The sequence below is a fragment of the Zonotrichia albicollis genome, chromosome 10 (genome assembly GCF_047830755.1).
Source record: "Zonotrichia albicollis isolate bZonAlb1 chromosome 10, bZonAlb1.hap1, whole genome shotgun sequence".
NCBI lineage: Eukaryota > Metazoa > Chordata > Aves > Passeriformes > Passerellidae > Zonotrichia > Zonotrichia albicollis.
This window is the reverse complement of record NC_133828.1, coordinates 9,910,153-9,930,336: the sequence shown is the minus strand read 5'-3', so window position 1 is coordinate 9,930,336 and position 20,184 is coordinate 9,910,153. Positions and strand designations below refer to the sequence as shown.

The 20,184-nt window shown below is 45.7% G+C and overlaps 2 protein-coding genes across 6 annotated transcripts; both read right to left on the bottom strand.

The window, feature by feature from the left end:
* Nucleotides 1-1,798: 1,798 nt before the first annotated feature.
* Nucleotides 1,799-19,226, bottom strand: POFUT2 (protein O-fucosyltransferase 2). Of its 4 annotated transcripts, none has more exons than XR_012581917.1 (11): nt 19,051-19,226; nt 18,171-18,421; nt 17,028-17,172; nt 16,624-16,734; nt 14,406-14,472; nt 12,848-12,973; nt 12,110-12,290; nt 11,741-11,864; nt 11,332-11,450; nt 7,070-8,847; nt 1,799-6,937 (listed from the first exon to the last, which is right to left on the bottom strand). XR_012581917.1 is itself a non-coding variant. In XM_014273421.3 (11 exons), the coding sequence occupies exons 1-11, from the start codon at nt 19,224-19,226 to the stop codon at nt 8,021-8,023; spliced, it is 1,461 nt and encodes a 486-aa protein (XP_014128896.1). In that variant the 3' UTR covers nt 1,799-8,020. The 4 variants fall into 4 exon arrangements, 3 of the variants coding, with proteins under 3 accessions (XP_014128896.1, XP_014128895.1, XP_005496093.1); XM_014273421.3 differs by having other exon boundaries at nt 1,799-8,056; nt 8,723-8,847; XM_014273420.3 differs by having other exon boundaries at nt 1,799-8,847.
* On the bottom strand, nt 19,227-20,082 carry YBEY (ybeY metalloendoribonuclease). Of its 2 annotated transcripts, XM_005496037.4 has the most exons (3): nt 19,635-20,081; nt 19,481-19,549; nt 19,229-19,366 (listed from the first exon to the last, which is right to left on the bottom strand). In XM_005496037.4, the coding sequence occupies exons 1-3, from the start codon at nt 19,971-19,973 to the stop codon at nt 19,280-19,282; spliced, it is 495 nt and encodes a 164-aa protein (XP_005496094.3). In that variant the 5' UTR covers nt 19,974-20,081; the 3' UTR covers nt 19,229-19,279. The 2 variants fall into 2 exon arrangements, with proteins under 2 accessions (XP_005496095.3, XP_005496094.3); XM_005496038.4 differs by lacking the exon at nt 19,481-19,549 and having other exon boundaries at nt 19,227-19,366; nt 19,635-20,082.
* Nucleotides 20,083-20,184: the final 102 nt, after the last annotated feature.

Here is a 20,184-nt window from a genome sequence, read left to right as displayed (position 1 = left end):
TCCTCCTCCTCGCCCTGGGAGAAACGACGGAGACTGCAGACCCTTGGAGCTGCCCAACCCTGAGCTGATCACTTTTAATAAAGGCATTAAAAGGAGAAAAAGTCTTCTGCCCTGTTTATTTCAGGCGACGAGACCATCCTTAATGTTATAAAGCCCTGGAAGCTTGCTACCGACTTGTTAAATCAATTAGAGTGGGATGCAAGGACGGCGGAGGGGACACAGCAGGTACCGCCCACCGAGGCGACGGGAAGTGTGGGACACCGTGCCAGGCACACGGGGAAGGAAGACGGGCGGAGCAGCCACAGCGCGCTACGGAACCACCACACGGAGCTGAGAAGTCTCCCCCAGACCAGGGGCGACCTGCCCACGGAACCTGCTGCTGGTGCCGTCCGGGACCACGCCGCCGCCCCCTGCAGGGACGTCTCCTCAGCCAAATGTCCCCTGGTCGTCCTGAGCCTAAGTACCACAGCATTCAAGAGGAAAACAGACACCCAAACCAAAATGGACACTTTATATTCGTTTGCATAATGAGATACCATCAGGTGAGGCAGACTGAAACTGAGATCTGAGACCCTTTCTACCAGATATTGTTGTCCATGTTTAATTAAGCCAGTATTGTTCTCACTATCTCTGCAAATGATAAGAATTATGTTAAAAGTAACATCAATTCCTGTGACTTCTATGAAACCTACAGTGTGTCGTCTCTTACACTGATTTTACACTATATTTTCAATATTTGAACTTTACAAAAGGATTCTACAAATGCAGCTGAATAGTGTTAATATTGTATGAAATAAACAGGGCCAGGAGACTTCTTCTCCTTTATAATGCCTTTATTAAAAGTGATCAGCTCAGGATTGGGCGGCTCGACAGGGCTGCAGTCCCCGTCGCGTCTCCCAGGGCGACTCAGAGGAGGAGGATATGTGCAGCTCCGTCCACTAGGGGCAGAGCCAGGGATCCAGTCCTCGTGGGAGCTTTAGGGCGTGTTGTCCCCATCAGATGTTGCTCCTGTGACCTTCCCAGGTGGCTAGTCCCGGCGTTGGGACCACTCCCTGCTCAGGGCGAGAGGGGCTCCGCATCTCTGCAGGCTCAGCCATCGGCTCCTCATGTCCAGACATCATTTTAGTCTCTCAATTCTTATTTGGCTCGTTGTTTTTGGGGTTTTCTCGTTGCATTTTGAGTCGGGGTCCCACAAAGCATTCTGGACTTTGAAGTCACTTTGCATAACCCCCCCCACCCTCTCAGGTGTCTTCACTATGCTAGGAAAAGAACACCTTAGCCTCGGGGAAGGGCCATTACCTCGCCCTAGTCAGGGCTTTTACTAATACAAAAGGAGCGATAAGCTACAAGGACCTGTGATTACAATAACAAAACACGCAGGACCTCGGCAGGGACAGAGATCTGGCTGCCTTTTTGTAACTTTTTCTCAAAAAAAATATTAACCGAATTTTTGTTCATAACATTGTATATATCCATCATGACCAAGGGGAGAAACCTTCATAAAAGAGATGCAAAAGCTCCAGATGTACACAGTAAACCATCTATGAGAGCCTTAGAGTGGCAATTCACTTATGACTTTACTCAAATACCTCAAGAAAAGACATTACAAACACAAAGATGTGTCATTTTCTAAATGTAAGCTGTGAAACCTAACCAAGACATGGAACATTTCCTTTAATAATCTTAAATTGATTTAGAAAATAGTATTTTAAAAGAGATTGTATACCTCATTAAACACAACAGCTGTAGGGTGTGTTATACTGAGGAGGGAAGACAAAGGACTCTGCACAATTCCATGTGAATCAAACAAAAGCTGTTTATTGTGCTTCTAAACATTATTTAGATTTACTTCTTATCTTGATCTACACAGTCAGCATTGTTTAATAGTGTGAGAAACAACTGCTCAATTTGAAAATTTAAAAAGGTTTATTAAACCTTAACAAAAATACAACAAAGGACTACATAAGGAAAAATTCGCAGCACTGGGAACTGCCCTCATGGATACCGCTTGGCTGGTTTGTCTTCAAGATGGGTGCCTAGTCTTTTATATCCCTGGGGATTGCATCAGGCAGCTCTGGCCCCTCCCAAAGTCTGTCAGTCAGCTCTTCTTTGCCATTTATCAGTGGAGACTGCTTTGTAACTGGATTGGAGGTCAGGTGTTGCCATGCCTCACCCCCTAAGTACCCTCAAGCTTTTCCATTCCCAGCTGCCCCATGCAAGGGACACATAAGCAGCCTTCTTTGTCCCTGTCCTGGCCACCTCCTGGCATTGCTGAGGAATTCAGCCAAGCTCCAAGCAAAAGGTGAGCCCCTGTGTAATCCTTAATGGGAGACTATATCCAACTGTGACTCTTCCTGGAGAAAGCCATGGGATAAGTTATCCCAGTTTCAGAGAATATGTAATTTCCTTGGGAAAACCACTTTGATCATTGCTTAACTTTATTGTTTGAGCCTTAGCAGTCACCTGGGATATGCAAGTCCATTCTCCCCAGCAGGGAGACTGGAAGTTTGTCCAGACATGGAGAATTTCTGAGAGAACCCTGGAGAAGAAAGAGGACTCCAGCTTTGTTGGTTTGTGTCATAACCCATCCTGTCTGCCACTCCTGTTTGATCCCAGTGGATCTGTCCTCTTGGCTTCAACCTCAGCAGCACTAACTGCTTGGAATTAAGCACCCTTTGGGACTTCTTTTCCATCTGTCTTGGTTTGGAAAGACAGGTGTCTGCTAAGGAAGGCAGGAGACTCCCCTGAAATGGAAAATGTGAACCCCCTCCCTCCAAATTGTTATAAATTTAAAATTAAGGGGCTCTCAGGCAAAGATATGGGAGTAGGAATAATAGTTCTTTATTAGGGAAGAAAATTAAAATGGAATTAAAATGCAGTTATACAGAACAACACTGACAGAGTCAGAATATGACCTGACACCCTGTGTGTCAAGATGTTAGTAGCAGTCCCATTAAAGGGTGGCTGCAGTTCTGGAGTGGCAGATGTGGTTCTGCTGAAGCAGGGATCCTGTAAGAAGGGTGTAGCCTTCCTCTGAAGATCCAGTGGTGGTGTAGATGGGCCTGGTCTTCCTCTGAGAATCCAGCGAGAAAAGCCCAACTGTGGTGTTCCAAATCTCAGATTATATCCAGGAAGGAATGTTTGGCTCCTCCCTCTGGGTGGAGCTTCTCACAATGGAATTATGTTATTTTATCAGCCATGCAGTGACACTCATTGGCCCATTAACAGAAGATAGATACCTCCTGGAGGTTGCAGAAGAGATAAAGAAAACTGCCCAATTAACAGAAGATAACTGCCCCACCTCTAACAGATGGTGATAGAATACACACCCCCAGCTACATCTTCCAACCTAAAACACCATGGAACCTCTCCATCCTGCCCTTCAATTCTGTTGCACATAGAGGGAAAACCCAAGACTCCATTATTTCCCCTCTCCCCTTCACTTTGCCTCCCCTTTTCCTGCAAGCTTTCATCTATCCAGGCTTGGATGTGAATTAGGCAGAGCTCCTTGGACACTCAGTTTGAGGTGGGATTAGAGCAGTGCTGGAACCACCATGGATTCTCCCAAGGTTTAGTGTGAGGAGCTGCATCTTGGGATGGGTTGAGATTTTGTGCTGTTACAGCATTTTTTTCTGTTTGCTTTTTGGGCCACCTCAGAGAAAGAGCTGAAAATCAAACCAACTGAAGCAGATCCCCAAATTCCTTTCCAGGCCTTCAGAGGAGGCACAAATCCATGTGGAGCTGAGGAAAGTGGGAATAATTGAGACTCAGGACTCTGCACTTGATTTTTTTAAGATGTTTGGAGGTGCAGGAAATGCCAAATCTCAAAGGAATTCTGTGTCTGTAACATCAAGCGCAACCCCTTTAAAGCAAAGTCCTCTGAATGGGGTTTTCCCAAGAATAAATCCAGATGGGGCATGGAAAAGCTTCAGTGAGGATTTCCAGCCTTGACTCCACAGCTTTTGGAAAAGTTTAGTAGCCAAACATTATCAAATTTCTATCAGATTTGTATCAAATATGGTGTTTAAATCTCGGACTGCTCAGCTTTCTGGGTGGGGAAGTCCTTGAAGTAGCCAAGCTGAGGCATTCTTGAGAATTCGAAGAGTTGTGTCCTTATGATTCTTAATGTAATATTTAGATAGTTACTATTGAGTTGAGACAGTATCAAGAGTATTCGTTAGAGTGGCAGAAATGTTTTTTCACCTGGACATGTGTTGGGATAACCAATGCTCCTTGTATCAGAATGAACTAGTCTTCCTTCTTTTCCCTTTTTTTCTTTCTAGATTGTGGATCATTGGGGAGAATATTTGGGATAAAGAATTGAAAGGCACAAGGGAAGCTTCATGTTCCCAAGGGAATGCTTTAGGTACCACATGCAGCTTGTGAACCACATGGATAATCCCGCCTCCCACAGAAACCTTCCAAACCTGGAAGGGACAAGGAAGAAAATTCCAGGAGCAGTGGGAAGTGCTTTCTCCCAGGTCTGGGTGGCATTGAGGTCAGAAAGAGTTCTAAATATTCTTTGTGCCTCTCCTATTGCCAGCCGAGGACTAAGTCAGTGTTCCCGGAGTGGCTGCAGTTCCCTGTGTGTGGAGGGAGGAGGTCCATGCTGGAGAGTGGGAGAAAGGTCCCTGTTGGTTGCTGTGTCCTCGGTGAGCAGAGAGCTCTGGCCTTGGCCAGATGGGCCGGTGAGTATTGAATCAATCCTGCCTCCTTTTGAACGAGTGGTTGTAATGAGTCATCAGCAAGGACCACTTTCAGCCGGCTTTAGTTCAGTTTCTTTTTCACAATTTTCTGGTTGTTTTGACCCTGACATTGCCAAACCCTTAAGTTTGCTAAATTAACCCTGAAAAGGTTCAACAAATTAGTGCTGAGGGAACTGGCAATTGGACAGCTGGGATCTTATGGCCCTTTGAGGCCACATTGGGTTCACCCCCTGATTTTGGTGCTGAAGGAAAATCCAACTTAAGACTGATCAAAATAGGAAGCAGTTCTTTCATCAAAGTCAGCTTTCCAAACCTTTATTCAGGATCTAAAAAAGATGGGAATACCCTTGGCAGAAAAGTGCTTGTGAGGCAAAGCAGGCTTAAAATGCCTGTGAGAAGGAAATCAAAATGGCTGCTGGCTCCTTGAGATCCTGGCTTGCCAGGCAGGTTTTGTACTGGATTGCAAGGCAGTTTTCCTGCCTCTGGCAGGGGTGGCATCCCACTGGAAAGGGGAGAGAAAAAAATTTCCCTTCTTCTTCAGCACAGCCCTGGACCAGGAGTAGCTTGCCCTTATCCCAGAGTTATTCTGCTTCTGGCCAGGATCCCTCTGGTACCTTGTGTTTTCCAAGCGCCCTGGACTGATGGATCTAAACAAGGAGAACAATCCCTGCTCATTCTCTTCTCCATCCTCAATGTTCCCAGTCCCTGCATAACCCTGGCTATTCCCTGACTCCTCATCTCCATCCCACCTTCTCCTGGTTACATCTGGGCCTGAGATGTGTTTAAGCAGCAAATCCATTCCTTTAAAGGAAGCCAAATGCAAAGAGCATCTAGCTGCACAGATGTCTTCAGAAAAGGAATGCAAACATGCAAAGAAGGCCTCTGTCTTCCTGCATTTCCTGTTGTTTTTCTCTGTCCAGTTTTGGAGGGCTTTCTCTCCATGCTTTCCTGTGATCCCAGTGTGTCCTTTCCTTTGTCCAGATCCAGTCAAAGGATTGAACAACTGACTTGCGGGATGAGAGGATGAGAATGATGAGGATGAGAATGGTTCTGCTAAAATTGGGCAAACAAAGCTAGAAGAAAAATGAGCTTCCTTGAATGCCTGGAATAAAAACACTGGGAAAGAGCACTTTTCCATTTGATTTGGTGTCACCTCTCCTTTTCTATGGCTAAAATTCCATGGTGAGCACTCTGAGCCAAAAGATGAAGTGCAGGAGTCTTTGATGCCACACTGGGCTTAACTTCCCTTTTCTCCTCTCTATGAGGACAGGAAGAACCACTTAACTTGTCCTATCCCTGCCAAGAGCTTTGGTGTTTGAGCAGCCAAACCCAACCTAGTACTGCCCATGGTGTGGGTAAGTCACAGGTTCCTCTTCTCCTCTCTACTGTGATGAACTGTGCAAGAAATGCCATTTCCAGCAGCTTGGTCTGCTGGAAAAGGGGAGAAGGGAAGAGGAAATGTGGTGCCAGAGCTGTGTCCCACCAATTTGTGGTTCCTTCCCTCTGAGGACAGAGAGTCACTGGGCCGAAATGAGAGTGCTTAGGTGAGCAATCCAGGGAACAGAAAGCCTGGAACTGCAGCTACTGCTGGAACCAGTGCCTTAAGTCTGCTTTAGGTTGCAAAGATCAGGTCCAACAGTCTCAGAGTGATTGAGGGAGAAAAAGGAACTCGTGTAAATAATGTCAAAGCTTCTGTTCTTCCTCATGCAGTCTTTAAATTCTGCGCTCTGAGTGACTGTCCAATATCTTTCTGAGAAGACTTGTCAGAGATTTAGATGGAGGAGTTGAATTTGAGTCCATTCACTACCAAATCTTGCCAAGCCTGAAGGCCTGAGGTGATGACTGCTCTCAACAAAGGTTCTTTATTAATCTTCTGTCAGATTTCCCTCAGCGCTGGGTGGGAAAGGTGAGGGTTTGGATCAGGAATTCTGCAAGCAGGATTTGTGTGACCCTTGGCTTCCCGTGTGTCTGTGTCAGTGAGCCAAAATCAGGAGCAAAGGTTGGTTTGGTTTTAAGAACTTCAAGTAACTTTAAAACAAAATAAATCAAAATTTTCTTTTTATTTCAATTTTAGATGCTGGAATTGCCTTTCTGGATGTGTGCTGAGCTCTCACTGCTGTGAACTGTGCGGCCTTAACTACTGCAGGGTTCTATTCTTCTCACAGAGAAACTGGAAATATTTATTAATTTTAGTGCAGAGATGTTTTCTGAAACCTTTCCCTTTTTTCTACCTTTTAATGGTAGATCTTCTCTTTCTGCCTCTGAATTTATGGTGATTCTCAGGAGAAAGTATTGGCACACCTGGGAAAGGGACTGGGATGGCTGAAAACAGGGTATTACCTCACACTGCAACATTTTTCTACCTTTTAATGGTAGATCTTCTCTTTCTGCCTCTGAATTTATGGTGATTCTCAGATGTCATTTACTGGCCCAAATTCCTTGCAGCTCCTGGGGCAGAGGGAAGCTTTTCCTGTTGCCAAGGTTCAATGGGAAAATGATACTGTGTGTTGCACCCTCCTTCATACATTGAACTGCTCTTTTTATCTTAGAGCATAGATTTAGTTGATCCTTTTTCAACAGAATGTGGCAAGCTGAACTCACCTGAATTACTAAACCATGCTTTAGATGAGGCTTTTAAAGGGAAAAAAAAAGCTAACAACAGGCTTTTCATCTGTGGGCTTTATTGGTATTGCTCCTTAACTGAGCCATACCTTTAAGGAATTATATGGGTGCATTCTAGAAACAGTGTTTCTAGTCTTTTGAGGTGTTCGGCAGATTTGGCTCATTTGCAGGCTTTGTTCCCTTTTCTCAGCCTTCCCACTTGATTGTGGTCTCCAAGGAATCTGTAAATCCCATTTGACTCCTGTTCTTTTGGATAATGTTTGCACCATTCCAGTACAAAAGGAGGCCCTCTGTTAGGATGATTTCCCTACCATTCCCCAGCAGTCTTATCTGCCAGTCCATTCCCTACATTAGTTGGGTTCTTTCAAGATTTCTGAGCTTCACAAGGCAGCAGATTGACTTGGCTTGGGAACTAAACATTCCTGAGGAATCATCTGATAACATCACCACGTTCAACAGCTGATCCTTGAGCTCAAAGGATCCCTCTTTCTTCCCTTCAGGCAATTCCAAGGCTTGCTGCTCCCATCTGGGAACAGTTCCCAGTTTGGACTTTCTTGTGGAGTATCCCTCCAGTCTTCCCTGCTGGGATCCTGCTCAGGAATCCATGGGGGTACAAATTTAACTATTAATTCTTCTCACCCCTGCCCAGTTCTAATTCCAAAGGATTTGGTGTCTTGTAGGAGTGCTGGGGGTCACATACGGTCGGCTCGGATGGAGACGAGAGATCTCTGCAGCCAGATCATGGAATTATCAGTTTATTGCAAAGGGCGTGGGTGCAGGGCCCTGCTGGGAGCTGCCAGGCACAGCTCGGAGCAGGCCCGAGAGAAGAGAGGGGTAGAGAGGATGAGAATGAAAAAGCATAAGAGGGTAAATGGAAAGTAAGTAGGTGAGTGAGAAAGAGGAGGAGGAAGAAGAAGAAGGAGGACAAGAAGGAGGAGGAGGAGGAGGAGAAGGAGGAGAAGAAGAAGAAAAGAAGCAAAGTTCCCGTTACAATACAATAAATCATCTTCTGTGTTGAATATTCTGATTCTCACTAACCAATCTAGTACAAGATACAAATCCTATAGCATTTCCATACAGCCTATAAGAATCACTACATCACCATACTGTGTTACATTTAAACCCTAAAAACTCCTTTGGACCCCTTCTGCCAAGCTGGTAGGGTCTGCTCTGACCCTTAGAGCTGTCTGCAAGCAGAGAGTCTTGTTTCATCAAGAGGGGATTACCTTCAGCTGGCCACACCATTGTTTCCCAGTTGTTCAGTAAATAAGGGATCTCAAAACTTGTTTTCATTTCAATCTCACTTATAGTTTCTATATTCTCAAAATCTTTTGCCAGGCAATCATATTTATAAGGCTTTGCTGTTTCATCCTCCCCAACAGTGTCTGCCTTACCCAGCTGGAGTCTGGTTCCAACTTTGTTCTTACAGCTTCTGCTGCTTTCAATGTCCCAGGAGTTCCATCAATGGAGTGACAGCATTTTCCACTTCCTCCAGGATTCCCTCTGTTGCCTTTGTGTGCTGGAAGAATATGAAAACCTGGGCTTGCAGGGTTTTACTATCAGGAATTACATCCCTGGATTTGTTCATTTCCTAATATTATCTCTTCCCAACAAAGCACTGGGCATACAAGGAACACAGGAATAGATGTGCTAACCACTGTTTACTCCTCTGGAACATCAGAGCTTGGAAAAAAGGGCAGTTTTGGCTTTTCCTGATGGTACCCATGAGGTGCATTTTACATAAAACCCTCTTCCTATGTCTTTCCCTGTATCCACCAGAAAGCCACCTGTTCATCCCCCAGCTACTTCCTCCCTCTCTTCCTTTATCCAACTGAATTTTAATAGGTAAATATTCCCCTCTGGAATGGCACCTTTCATTCCAAACCTAATAACAAATGAACCATTTTCTTTGACCTTCATTATTAGGATTCCACTAAGAGCCAGTGGATGGAAAATGATCCTCCCCTGCCCCCTGCTGGATTCCAGGAGCAGGGATTCTTTCCCTCTTTCCCCCATGGTGCCCGCACTGCCCCGCCCCTTTTTGGGCTTTGTTTCACAGCTTTTGCTTCCCATCCTTGGATCCTCTCCCTCACTCCAGGAGCTCCAAGCAGTTCCACACCCTCTTTTCTCCCATCCTGATAATTTCTCCAAAAACAGAAATGTGCATGTCCATTTCCTTCTTTTCTCCAACAAGTCCCACAAATCCAAACCTAAACCTGACACAAGGAACTCTCGGTGCCTACAAATCCAAATCCAGACCCGGCCATCCCTAAACCAGCAACTCCAAACACACAATCCTGGACAACTGGCATTCATTCAAACCTAACATTTAGGACACATTGAATACTTCAAAATTCTCAAGAAGCATCCTGTTGCCTTCAGCTCCCAGGGATTTTTGCTTTGGACTCACATGGATTTGGGGTTTAAGGGATGTCCCTGAAAAATCCTCTGTGGTGTATGCTGGAATCCCCAGTCCCATGAATCCAGAGAGCATTAGAAGCTTAGGCTAACCTGGGCCACCAGAAAGGGACTCAATAGTGATGAAGGGGCACTGCTGGACACCAGCCAATAGCAAGGGGACACTTTAAACACAGACTTGAAACTTTGCAGCGATTGGGAACACCAACACCAACGGCTACACCCTGATGTGCTGAGACCTGAGCAGCAGGGCTGACTTACGAGATGAACCCTGGGCACTGTATGACTGACACTATCAGTATTATTTAGCTAAAAATAGATGACAAAAACGCAAACATGACGAAATTAAAGGGAGCTCACACAAGAAGGGAAGACTGAGCTCAAAAGCAGGAACACTGTATCAGTGTGCACCAGCATCTTGATTTTTTATATTTAGATTTTTTTCTTTGCATTGAATTTTATCCCCAATTGTTGTCTAAGAAATAATGTTATTAGTTTTTATTGGCACAGTGCAAAAATTTGTTATGGCTCTGTGTGTGTGGCTTTGGCCACACTTGTAAAGACACAAAATAAGCACTTGGATTCCTCCAGATGCATAATGGGCAACGTGTAAGAAGCCCCCTGTGGATAAACTGCTGCTCTTTGCAGTGGTGCTGAGTTTTGCAGAGTAGTTGAAGGGTTTAGCCACCTTCACTATGGGGAAGGCTGATGGACTCCTGAGTACAGGGCTGTGGTGATGGTTCCGCCTTCTGCATGTCTTTCCTTTGTGGACACAAACCAGTGGAAAAGCAAGGCCCTGAAGCAACCAGGACCCTCCTAAGAGGGCCACGAGCTTTGCTCCCCTTCCAGCAGCAGTGCTGAACACACCCATCCTCCCCTGCTGCAGCAGGCAGAGGAGAGAGCTGCCTCCGGAAAATGGAATATTGGCCCTGCTCCACCAGGTACCAGTCTCTTTCTTCGTCAGGCAATGTGCCTTCACATGAAAGATGAATCCCCAAGAGATGGGCCCTGCAGGCCCTTAGAGTGGAAGCAGCTCCCCCCACTTTTAATCCACTGGCAGCTTAGTTCCTCCCTGGGTTGAGACTAGCGCTCCCAGGGTGAGCACTCCTGGTGACATGGCCAGGACCCCCAGCCCTGCAGTTAAATGACCACAGACCCACAGAGAGAACCATGGACAGGTAAAAAATGCTCCAGTAGGCGAGGATGGGTTGAACTGCCGCATCCTGGGCATCGCTTTGCTGCTTCCCATCACAGCTCTGAAGCCAAGAGGCCCCTGTGGTCTGTAGCAACCCATTTGGTGCATGTGGGACCACATAGCAGCAAGCACAGAACATACTGGGGACCCAGGTGCAGCAGCCACATAGAAATGCTGTGAGGTCCAGAGACACTGAGCAGTACAGCTACCCCACGTCATACCCACGGCTGGAAGGGGAGCGGGAACTGAGAATACAGGACTGGGTCATACATCAATCCAAAGCAGGTAATTCCCCATGATTTTTCCTCAAAATTTTGAACTCTAACAGTATCAAAACCTTTGTGTTTCTCTGTGTTTAATATACAATTTTCCAGTGAGCTGGCTGCTCACAGTTTTTCTCTGTTTCACCACAAAATCGGTTGTAAGTTGTTTTTGGATCAAATCCCAAGATCTCCCTTTCCTCATGGATTCGGAAGGAAAATGTTGAAACTGAGGTGCCTATAAAATATCTGTGGAAAAAAAATCAAAAGAGGGTTTGTGAGGGGAGGGCAAGTTTTTAAAATGCAAGTAATTAGATTTCAGTTCAATGAACTTCACTGTTCAGTGAAATTATATGATAATAAAATTATTGTATAAACACACACAATATAACCATTATACATCTACTATACACATCTCAATTATATCATTGACTATATGTCTTACACTATTTGTAAACAACCTTGGGACAAAAATCATATTCAGTTTTGTGACAATGCTGAATAATAAGCTTTGGCTGAATAAAAGTCAGGTTTGCTACCTTGCATGTGCACAAATCCACTGGTCAATCACAGCTAAGCCCCCATCCTTAAAGAGTTTCAGCTCCTCCAGAGAGGGTTCAAACCTCACCATCTCAGGCAGCAGTTTCTTGAGCAGTTCAACCTCTTAAAAAAGGAAGGATATGAATTTATCTCTACATTATGAACAGCAACTCACTGCTGTCACACAATGTGTTTGTTTAAGGAAATCCCGGGTGAACGGTTACAGAGCAAGAGACACCAAAATCTACCAACAAGTTTTACAAACTCAGTTGCCAAAATTCACAGCATTGCAGGGAGGGAGGGGAGCCAGTGGTAATTGCTGCACTCCTCTGAAGTTACCAAGCCTCAAGTAACTGTGATCTGCCTACCTTCCTCAACAGCATCAGTGGCTACAAAAACTCTTTCAAGTTTAAGCGACGCCAATAGGCTATGGATTTTCTTTACTGCTACTTGCAGGGAAGGCACGTCTTCTCTGTGACCCCAAACAAAGTCTCTCCTTCTGAGATGAACCCCAAGGTATGGGCCACCTAGAGCTGTGCCTGTCTTAACCTACGAGAGAAAGATTGAAACTTTAAAACTTGAGAGTATCACTGTTCACACTGTAAAACCAGAATGCAATCATCTCTGTATAAGGCACAGAATCTCTCTAGGTGCAGACAGAAAGTTTCAAGTATGGACTGGAAGTAGCTTGGGACACTTGTTGCAACATTTAGATCTTGGGTGGCCACCATCATGCAAGAGAAACTGGAGTGCCAAATCTTTGTAAGCAAAAATTCCTCTCCTTTACCAAATAAATCCTCAACTGGCAGGTTGCAGCTGAACGCTACACCCACATGGAGTGTTGAAAACAGGAAGAAATTCAAGTTTCCTTTACTGAAATGAGGGCAACAAAGATCTGGCCTTCAGAACCAGTCAGGCACACCTCGACAGACTCTGTTAGCTTGTGTCACATGGGGAGAAGAAGGTGCATGAGGAACATGTGTGTCCACCTTGATGTGAACAGAAGGGTGTTGCTCACCTGTACCTTCCAATATGTCCTACAGCACACAGCCAGGAATACACAAATAAAATATTTGTTATGGGAAACACACTATTAAGGATTTTACCTTCATCTGTGTCCAGTCCTCCTTGTACTGAGTCCTGTCTGCCTCATCAGTGGATTGAAGGTATTTCTTCCTAAACTTGTCTCCCACCACACGGAGGTGTTTAGCAAACACCATGCTCCGACGGGTCTGTTGGAATAAGAGCAGACACTGAGTCAGAAAAAGGAGAGCTAAAAATGAGTAGGTGGAGACAGTTTCACATACACAGCACTTTCAGGATACAGTTACTTCTGCAGTACTCTAAGCAACGATTTTATCCAAGCTTTAATAGTTTATTTCTAATTATCACCATATTTATAACCAGCATACTCACCTGCCCCTGCAATACACAGGTATAGGGTGGACACTGCAGTTATTTACACAACAGAATACATGATACATCAAATTAAACACCCTAGCAATATACCTCACTTCTGGAAACAAAAGCTGGGCAAACACTTTAGTGTGCTAAACACCTTTAAGAATAAAACCTGCTTTAAAAATATTATGTATCTAGCCACAGACACGCCTAGGAAATTCAGCGGAAAAATGACAAAAAAGGAATTATTTCCTTAACCTGTGAGTAATAATCTCTAAGATTCGGTGATGCAGTTACCCATGCACACAGCCACAAGTGGCCTTTTTATTAACAGGCAAAAGAATTACAGAAATCTCAAGTTTTCCCTTTTTGTCTGTAAAGAAACAGAGAAGGGAAAGATGCTTCTCAGAGGAACACGGAAAAAAGAGAAGAGGCCCTGGGCCCATGCTGCAGTGAGAAAATCTTTGTTTGGACATCAGGCAAAACCGCTGGGGCAATGTTTAAAGTGCCACTGCTAAGAAATGTGTGCTATAGACCCATGTAGATTTCATGTCTCCTTTTACAGGACAAGTCATACTCAAATATAGTTGCATTTCTTTCTTTGAGAGGTCACTCTCAATGAATAACTCTTGGGTAGCAAACTAGTGTTTGGTCCACTTCTGCAAACATGCCATATCTCAAGTGAATAGCCCAATATTTACAAAACTGAGGTCTGTGTAATTTGTTTTGTAGTATCATGACAGTCAGTCAGTTTTTCTTAGGAATTTCAACTATATCAAGCACTTCATGGCATGTTCCATTTTCCTGTGTCTGAACTTCAACATTTTCTTAAAACTTTTATGAAAGGAATTATTTACCATAGACCTTTGCCTTGAAACCCATGGGAATTTTGCCTTTGAAGCCAGTGGGGAGGGATTTGGGGCAGCAACAAGCACTTTACAGAATTCTTTTGAAAAGACTAATCTTGAGGTTGACTAGATAAGAAACTGCTCCCTTCTGATTGTAGATGTGTTATATAGGGGAGGTCCTTTTAATCACCATGACCTGCAGCACTAGGCCTTTAGGCACAAGACAGCAGGGCAAATTCCTGTTTCACATTAATCCACAGCAGCCTGAAACCATGTTAGCACACATTGCTGAAACAGAAGGCACAAGTGACTTTCAAGACAAGAAACCCAAGGCAAAACTGAAGCACGCATTGGTTACTGAATTTTTAGCAGAGCCAGGGAAAAAGTCTAGAGAAGCTATCTGTAAAATACTCACATTCCAATAATCTTTCCCTCCGTAGTGGTCATGAAGAAGGTTTTCAGCTCTGTCTAACATCACTGACCTATTGAAAATTGTAAAACTGAGTGCAGTTCCCTTAGGAATAGAATTTATGACGTTTCTTTACACATTTGCTAAGATAAAGCACAGAATATAGTCTGTTTGCTAAAGGAACATGGGGAATAAGGGACAGGCTCCTGGGAATGAGGGTCCTAGGAGGCAAATGCTAGTTCTCTATAAGGCAAATTGTGACCCACAGTCTGCTAGGGAGAGAAGGGAACCATGTCATTCCCTGCGCCTGCTCTCTTCCCTAATAAATAGTATCTTGACTCTGAAAGTTAAACACTAACAAGCATTAACCACCCCTCACAGTCTTTGTAACAGTTGCTATAGGAGAAATCAGATTTCTAACAGGGAGAGTAATCCAAAGGGGACAAGTGACCTGTGTGATAATGCTCAGCCTCAGAGCACTCGACAGCGTCTGGGAGCAAGCAGAAGATCATGAAAACAAACCCAGAGAAAGTGTTTTCCACATGTAGAATAAAACGTCCTACAGTAAAACAACAGATCAAAGAACACAGAGACATTACCAAAATGTGTGGTAGTAGACAGCAGCTTGCCCCTCTCACAAATAAACACATTTCAGGATTGCGTACTGGAAACATAACTGCACTATGAAAATTCTAAGAGAAGAGATTTTGAGAGCTTCAAGTATTCCAGAGCATAAGAGATGTAGATTTAGTTTGTGAGCACACTGATAAGAAAACACACAGAAAAACGCTTCTGCTAAAAGGGATCAAGATCATTATCGGCACCTCCTTCTACTAAAAAGAGAGGAAGCAAATAACCAATCAACTTTGGATTACCACTGCTCATCATCAGCTGTACACCTGCACAGAAGGCCCTAAATCACCTGGAAACAGACAAGATTGTGCTGGTGAAGAAGCAGCACTACATCTAACAGGACGATAGGAGGTGATTGAGGGTACTAATTGAAATGCATTGAAAAGTTGCCTTGAAGTGACCACACTTGAGGGGTAAAAATCCAGTCCTAGGGCCACACAACTGGTTGCCCAGCCAGAAGAGCAATATGGGAGATAAGAGCTCTGAACAATCATAGTAGTTTGAAGACACTGGCACACATGAAGATAAGGGACATCTCACTGAACATTCCCTAACAAGATTTCCTGACAGCCTTCATTAAAGGTTTTCTTAAAACATGGCACAGAAAGGTTCTTGCATGGATTTAAAAAAAAAAAGTATAGAGACAGGGATAAATGCATGGCTCTCATTGCAGATGGAGGTTACAAGTGGAAGGTCTCTTCACCATATTCCTAAACAACGTACAGAAGGGCATGAAAGTAGGTGACACAGCTTAATTATTTTAAATTCCTCAGAGCAGCTAAGGCCGACTATGAAGAATTAGAGAAGTCTGATCACTGGCCAATAAAGTGGCGGATGAATTCTAACGCAAGAGTGAGTGTAGTAAAAAAACCCAACAAAACCTGGCTTCATCTAATAACTAAAGGTCTTGATGGTCAGGAATGAGGACAGTTTGGTGCCAACATCAAGGCAACACTCAGAGGTCAAAATAAGGAACCTGTGTCTCAAGAGTTAGCAGAAAAAGAAGAGAGCACTTGACAGAACATGCCATTTGTACTGCAATGTAACAGGTTTACCCACACACAGTGCAGGATCCTGCTGAACTGGTTCCATAAGGTTTGGAGATTGGCAGTGGTGACAACCAAAGGCATGGAATGGCTTTCACATGGTGAGCAACTAATGGAGCCAGGGCTCTTCTAGGACTGCAGAGGAGACTGCTGAGGGGAATGTGCCAGAGATTTAAAATTACATGTGCCGTGGAGTAGAATATGGAATGGAATGGCTGATGGTTTAGCATCTCTTACACTGCATGATCTAGGGGATTATTTGATGATACCTTGGAGGTATGAGTCACAAAGCTGCCTGAGAAGGAATATAAAGGAGCTCAAGGCTATCTGCTCTTAGGTTTGAGCACTGCAATCTTTAACTAAACTTACAGTTAAGTGTTTCTTGCACTGTAAATTTATTTTTTATTATTTTAACAGAGTACAATAATTCAGTGGTGAAGTATCTCAACAGTGGACAACCCTTTAAATTTCCCCTGCTCTTCCCACCTAGCAATGAGGTTGTACAACAATTATACAACAATACGCAGTTATACAAGGCAACTCACTGTGCTGAAGTGTTCTTCAGAAGGATGGGAGCCACAATAGAGGCAGATCCTTGGACAGACAAGCAAGAGGCATTTAGGCCTCGTGTTTCCTCATAACCCCAGAACCAGCCCCTAAACGGGAACACAGAGGATTGGTTCACAGGCTTGTGTTTTAAATTAATGCCAGATACAGAACAAAACATCCTAAAAAACTACATATGATACAAATAAACCAGCCACCTCCTTTACACTGCTTTTCAGTGTAGAAACAACTTTATAGAATTACATCTTCTCATATAAGTACAACATTTTACTATTCAAGGGCTTTTTAAAAACAAAGTGAACTCCAAGCACCCAGATATCTACAGTAGGGAAATATCTCTCTGAATACAACTGTAAAGACCAGAAGGAATGCTCAATGTTACCTGTAGTAGCCATGTTTGTCTCTGGAGTACATCAGCTGATCAATGCATGGTTTTTCATCTATTTTTTCTTGCCATGTTCCTTCTTTCCATCCTTCTGCATAGCCTTGTAGCACATAAACCTGTTCAATAAAGGGCCCACCTGACTCTGAACAGAAGGCAAAGCAAAGGATTTGTAAGCATTAAAACCCACCACCGTAAAGGTATGAACAAGCATCAGTTGCAGTTTAAAATCTGCTAGAAATGCTAATATTACACTACTCTGTTTTCCCTATAAAGAAAGAAGGGAAGTTCTGTGAGAGCCAGAAAAGCTAAAAGGGTCAGGCAATGTGATCACCTGCTATCCCACCCAGCTCTGTGTGATTTAATGTGCCAAATGCAACAAAATCACTGTCACCTGGTTAAAACACACAGGTTTTCAGTGCTGTAAGCAGCTGCCACAGGAGGAGTACCTCCAAGAAAAATGCCAAGTACAAGCCCTTCTCCTAAAGTTCAGGGTCTCTACAAGCATTTTTTTTGGCAGGGAGCAGCCTTCCCTTCAGAGCTCTTTGCAGCAGTGTGACATTTATTTCCTTTACTGAACATGTCAGTGTGCAGTGTTCACCAATTGAACATTTGGTGATTAGCTCAACATGGCATTAAATCCTAAAGGAACTAACTTCATTTTCTTATGGAAAGCCTTTCTCTTAGACACAAAGAGCAAGCGATATTTCAAGTATGCGCAATACCAACGATGAAAAAGTAAGTTAAGGGAAGAACCTGCTTCACAACTTTTACTGTCCAACCACCATATCCAGGAAAAAGGTGGCTTGTCTGTATTCCAACAAGCTGCCTCTCTCCTTGTGGTCTTGTCATTATGGTCAAAACCACATGGAAATTCCACAAATGAATTTAACCACAGGTATTAATTGTCTATCTTCAAGGGTCCCAGAAGTCAAGGGGGCAGCAGTGCTACATCAAACAAGCTGCCAAGTAATTGGGTTATTCCATCCTAGTGGCTGTGTAGCTCAGCAAAACTTCTTCCCATCCCTCCTCTTGTCACCTCTACGATTTTTTTTTTACATGAAAGCCCCTATAAGGACAAACCTCTTAAGAAACCATGTCAAATATTTAATTAATTGTAGATTGCATGATCCTATACCTCACCTGCAAGGAACTGTTCATATTCGATGACAGGGATGTTCTTGTTGAGGCTCGGGATATCAAAGAACTCGGACCAAGCAATCCGAACCTGGAGGATATCAGGGCTCTGCCAGTGATAAAGACGTCCCCAGGGAGGCAGAACCAACACCCAGTTTTCACTTTTCCGAAGGGTCTTTAGAAGGGAAGCAATGCGAACGTAGACATCTCTGCGAAGGTTGAACCCTTCAGGGGGGTTTACATCATACAAAAGGTATCTGGGGAAAACAAAGGAATACCATTTTTTCTGGGAGCACATTGAGGCTATTACACGTTTTTCTTTTTTATCCTACAATCCTGTGATGAAACTGTTGGGAAGAAAGTTGTTCCTCTTTTTGAATTTTGGTACTCGGAAGGGGAAGAAGTATGGGAAGTCAGAGCAGTGTGTGCCGCAGGGGCTGGCGGGGCCACTAGGGTCTCCTGGCGAGATGGCACATGAAAGGAGCCTTTCCTGTAGAGGGTCAACGAGTGAAGACTCTTGCTCATCCAAAGGGTAATGTGGAGTGCGTGGTGAAAATGGTGAAACCACAGGCATATAACCCAGGCTAACTCTTGTAAGCTGGACACAAAGGCAGGAGGGCACGGTCCAGAGAAGTAGAGGAAAAGAATGCATGTGGGAGCTAGATAATCCCTGTGGGGTTCGTTACAACACAGGATATTCTACAGACCAAAGCTCTCGGACAGCTGAGATGTCACCTTCCAAAAACAACCCAAAAAAGCATCAGTAGGCGAAGGAGGCCCTCTACCAGCTGAAGGCCGAGACACGGCGGAGACATCGCGCGGCGGGGGAGATCTCGAGGGGCAGGACCGGCCCGGGGTCGGACGCGGCGGGGCCGGCGCTGCTCACCTGGTGCGCGAGGCAGCAGCGGCGGCGGGCAGAGAGGAGGCGGCGTGGCCAGCGCGGAGGGCGGCGGGCGGCGGCTCGGAGGCGGCGGCGAGCGACGGCGAGAGGGCGAGCGCGGCCAGGCCAAGCAGCAGCGGTAGCGCCGGAGCACAGCGGCCGCCAGGCCCCAGCGCCGCCATCCCCACGACACGTCCGGGGCGGCGCCGACGGAGCCTCTGCCCCACTCCGTCTCTCAGAAGAGGCCGGCGGTGAGGGGACGCAAGCGGGAGCCTGTGAGGCGGTTCAACTGCTCCAGGATTTGCACTTCCTTCTGGTACATCTGCGGGAGCAGCAGCGATCAGCACCGGACCAACCCCGGTTCCCGTCACCGGGGCCTCCGGTCCACCCCATGCAGGACCCCACACACCCTCCCCGGCCCCAGCTCATCCCGCACCTGCTCCCACTCGGGTTTCGTGTCGTGCCGGTAGCCGAGCAGGTGGCACAATCCGTGGGCCGCCGTCACCTACGCGGGGGGCGGGAGCACAACATGTGTTACTGATCGAGCCGCATGCCCGCCCCACCGCCCGCCAGGCCCGAGCCGGGCTCACCGTCAGGACATCGTCAAAATCCTCCCCGGTTTCGCGGCACAGCTGGTGGATGTATTCTACCCCCAGGAAGATGTCCCCTAGGTTGTACTCGCCGCGGCAACACGGCCGCGGCAGCTCCCCCGCCTCCACTTGGTGGAACGGAAAAGATAGGACGTCGGTGGGCTCCGGGCAGTGTCGGTAGACGCCGTTCAGTCTCTGCATCAACGCGTTGCTGGCGCAGACTAGCCCTACGTCGAAGCGGGAGGCGCCCAGGGCGGAGCGCAAGGCACACACGGCGCGGCGGAGCGGGGCCCGGCGGACGGGTACGGCACGCTGCGCATTTCGCAGTGCCACGCTCATGGCAGCGCCGCTACCGCCACCCGATCGACCCCCCGCGCACCACAGTGCGCCACCGTCCTGAGGTCCTGCCCACAACCGAGACCACGCCCTATGGGAAAACCCCGCCCACCCTTCTGTCCAGCCGTTAATATGCCCGCCCAACTGAATCCCCGCCCACTTAGACCACGCCCATAGACACGCCACAACGCTGCTCCCACCCGTCGCCCCGCCC

Bases quoted from the DNA above. Each gene is read 5' to 3' on its own strand.
- POFUT2 (XM_014273420.3), bottom strand. From the start codon at position 19,226: ATGGCGGCGCTGGGGCCTGGCGGCCGCTGTGCTCCGGCGCTACCGCTG. The intron at 18,422-19,050 runs GTGAGCAGCGCC...TGTTTTCCCCAG, and splicing joins GCTGCTGCCTCGCGCACCAG to ATACCTTTTGTATGATGTAA. The intron at 12,974-14,405 runs GTGAGTATTTTA...TTATTCCAACAG, and splicing joins GAGGGAAAGATTATTGGAAT to ACCCGTCGGAGCATGGTGTT.
- YBEY (XM_005496037.4), bottom strand. From the start codon at position 19,973: ATGAGCGTGGCACTGCGAAATGCGCAGCGTGCCGTACCCGTCCGCCGG. The intron at 19,550-19,634 runs GTGAGCCCGGCT...CCCCCCGCGTAG, and splicing joins ATTTTGACGATGTCCTGACG to GTGACGGCGGCCCACGGATT. The intron at 19,367-19,480 runs GTGCGGGATGAG...CTGCTCCCGCAG, and splicing joins CGAAACCCGAGTGGGAGCAG to ATGTACCAGAAGGAAGTGCA.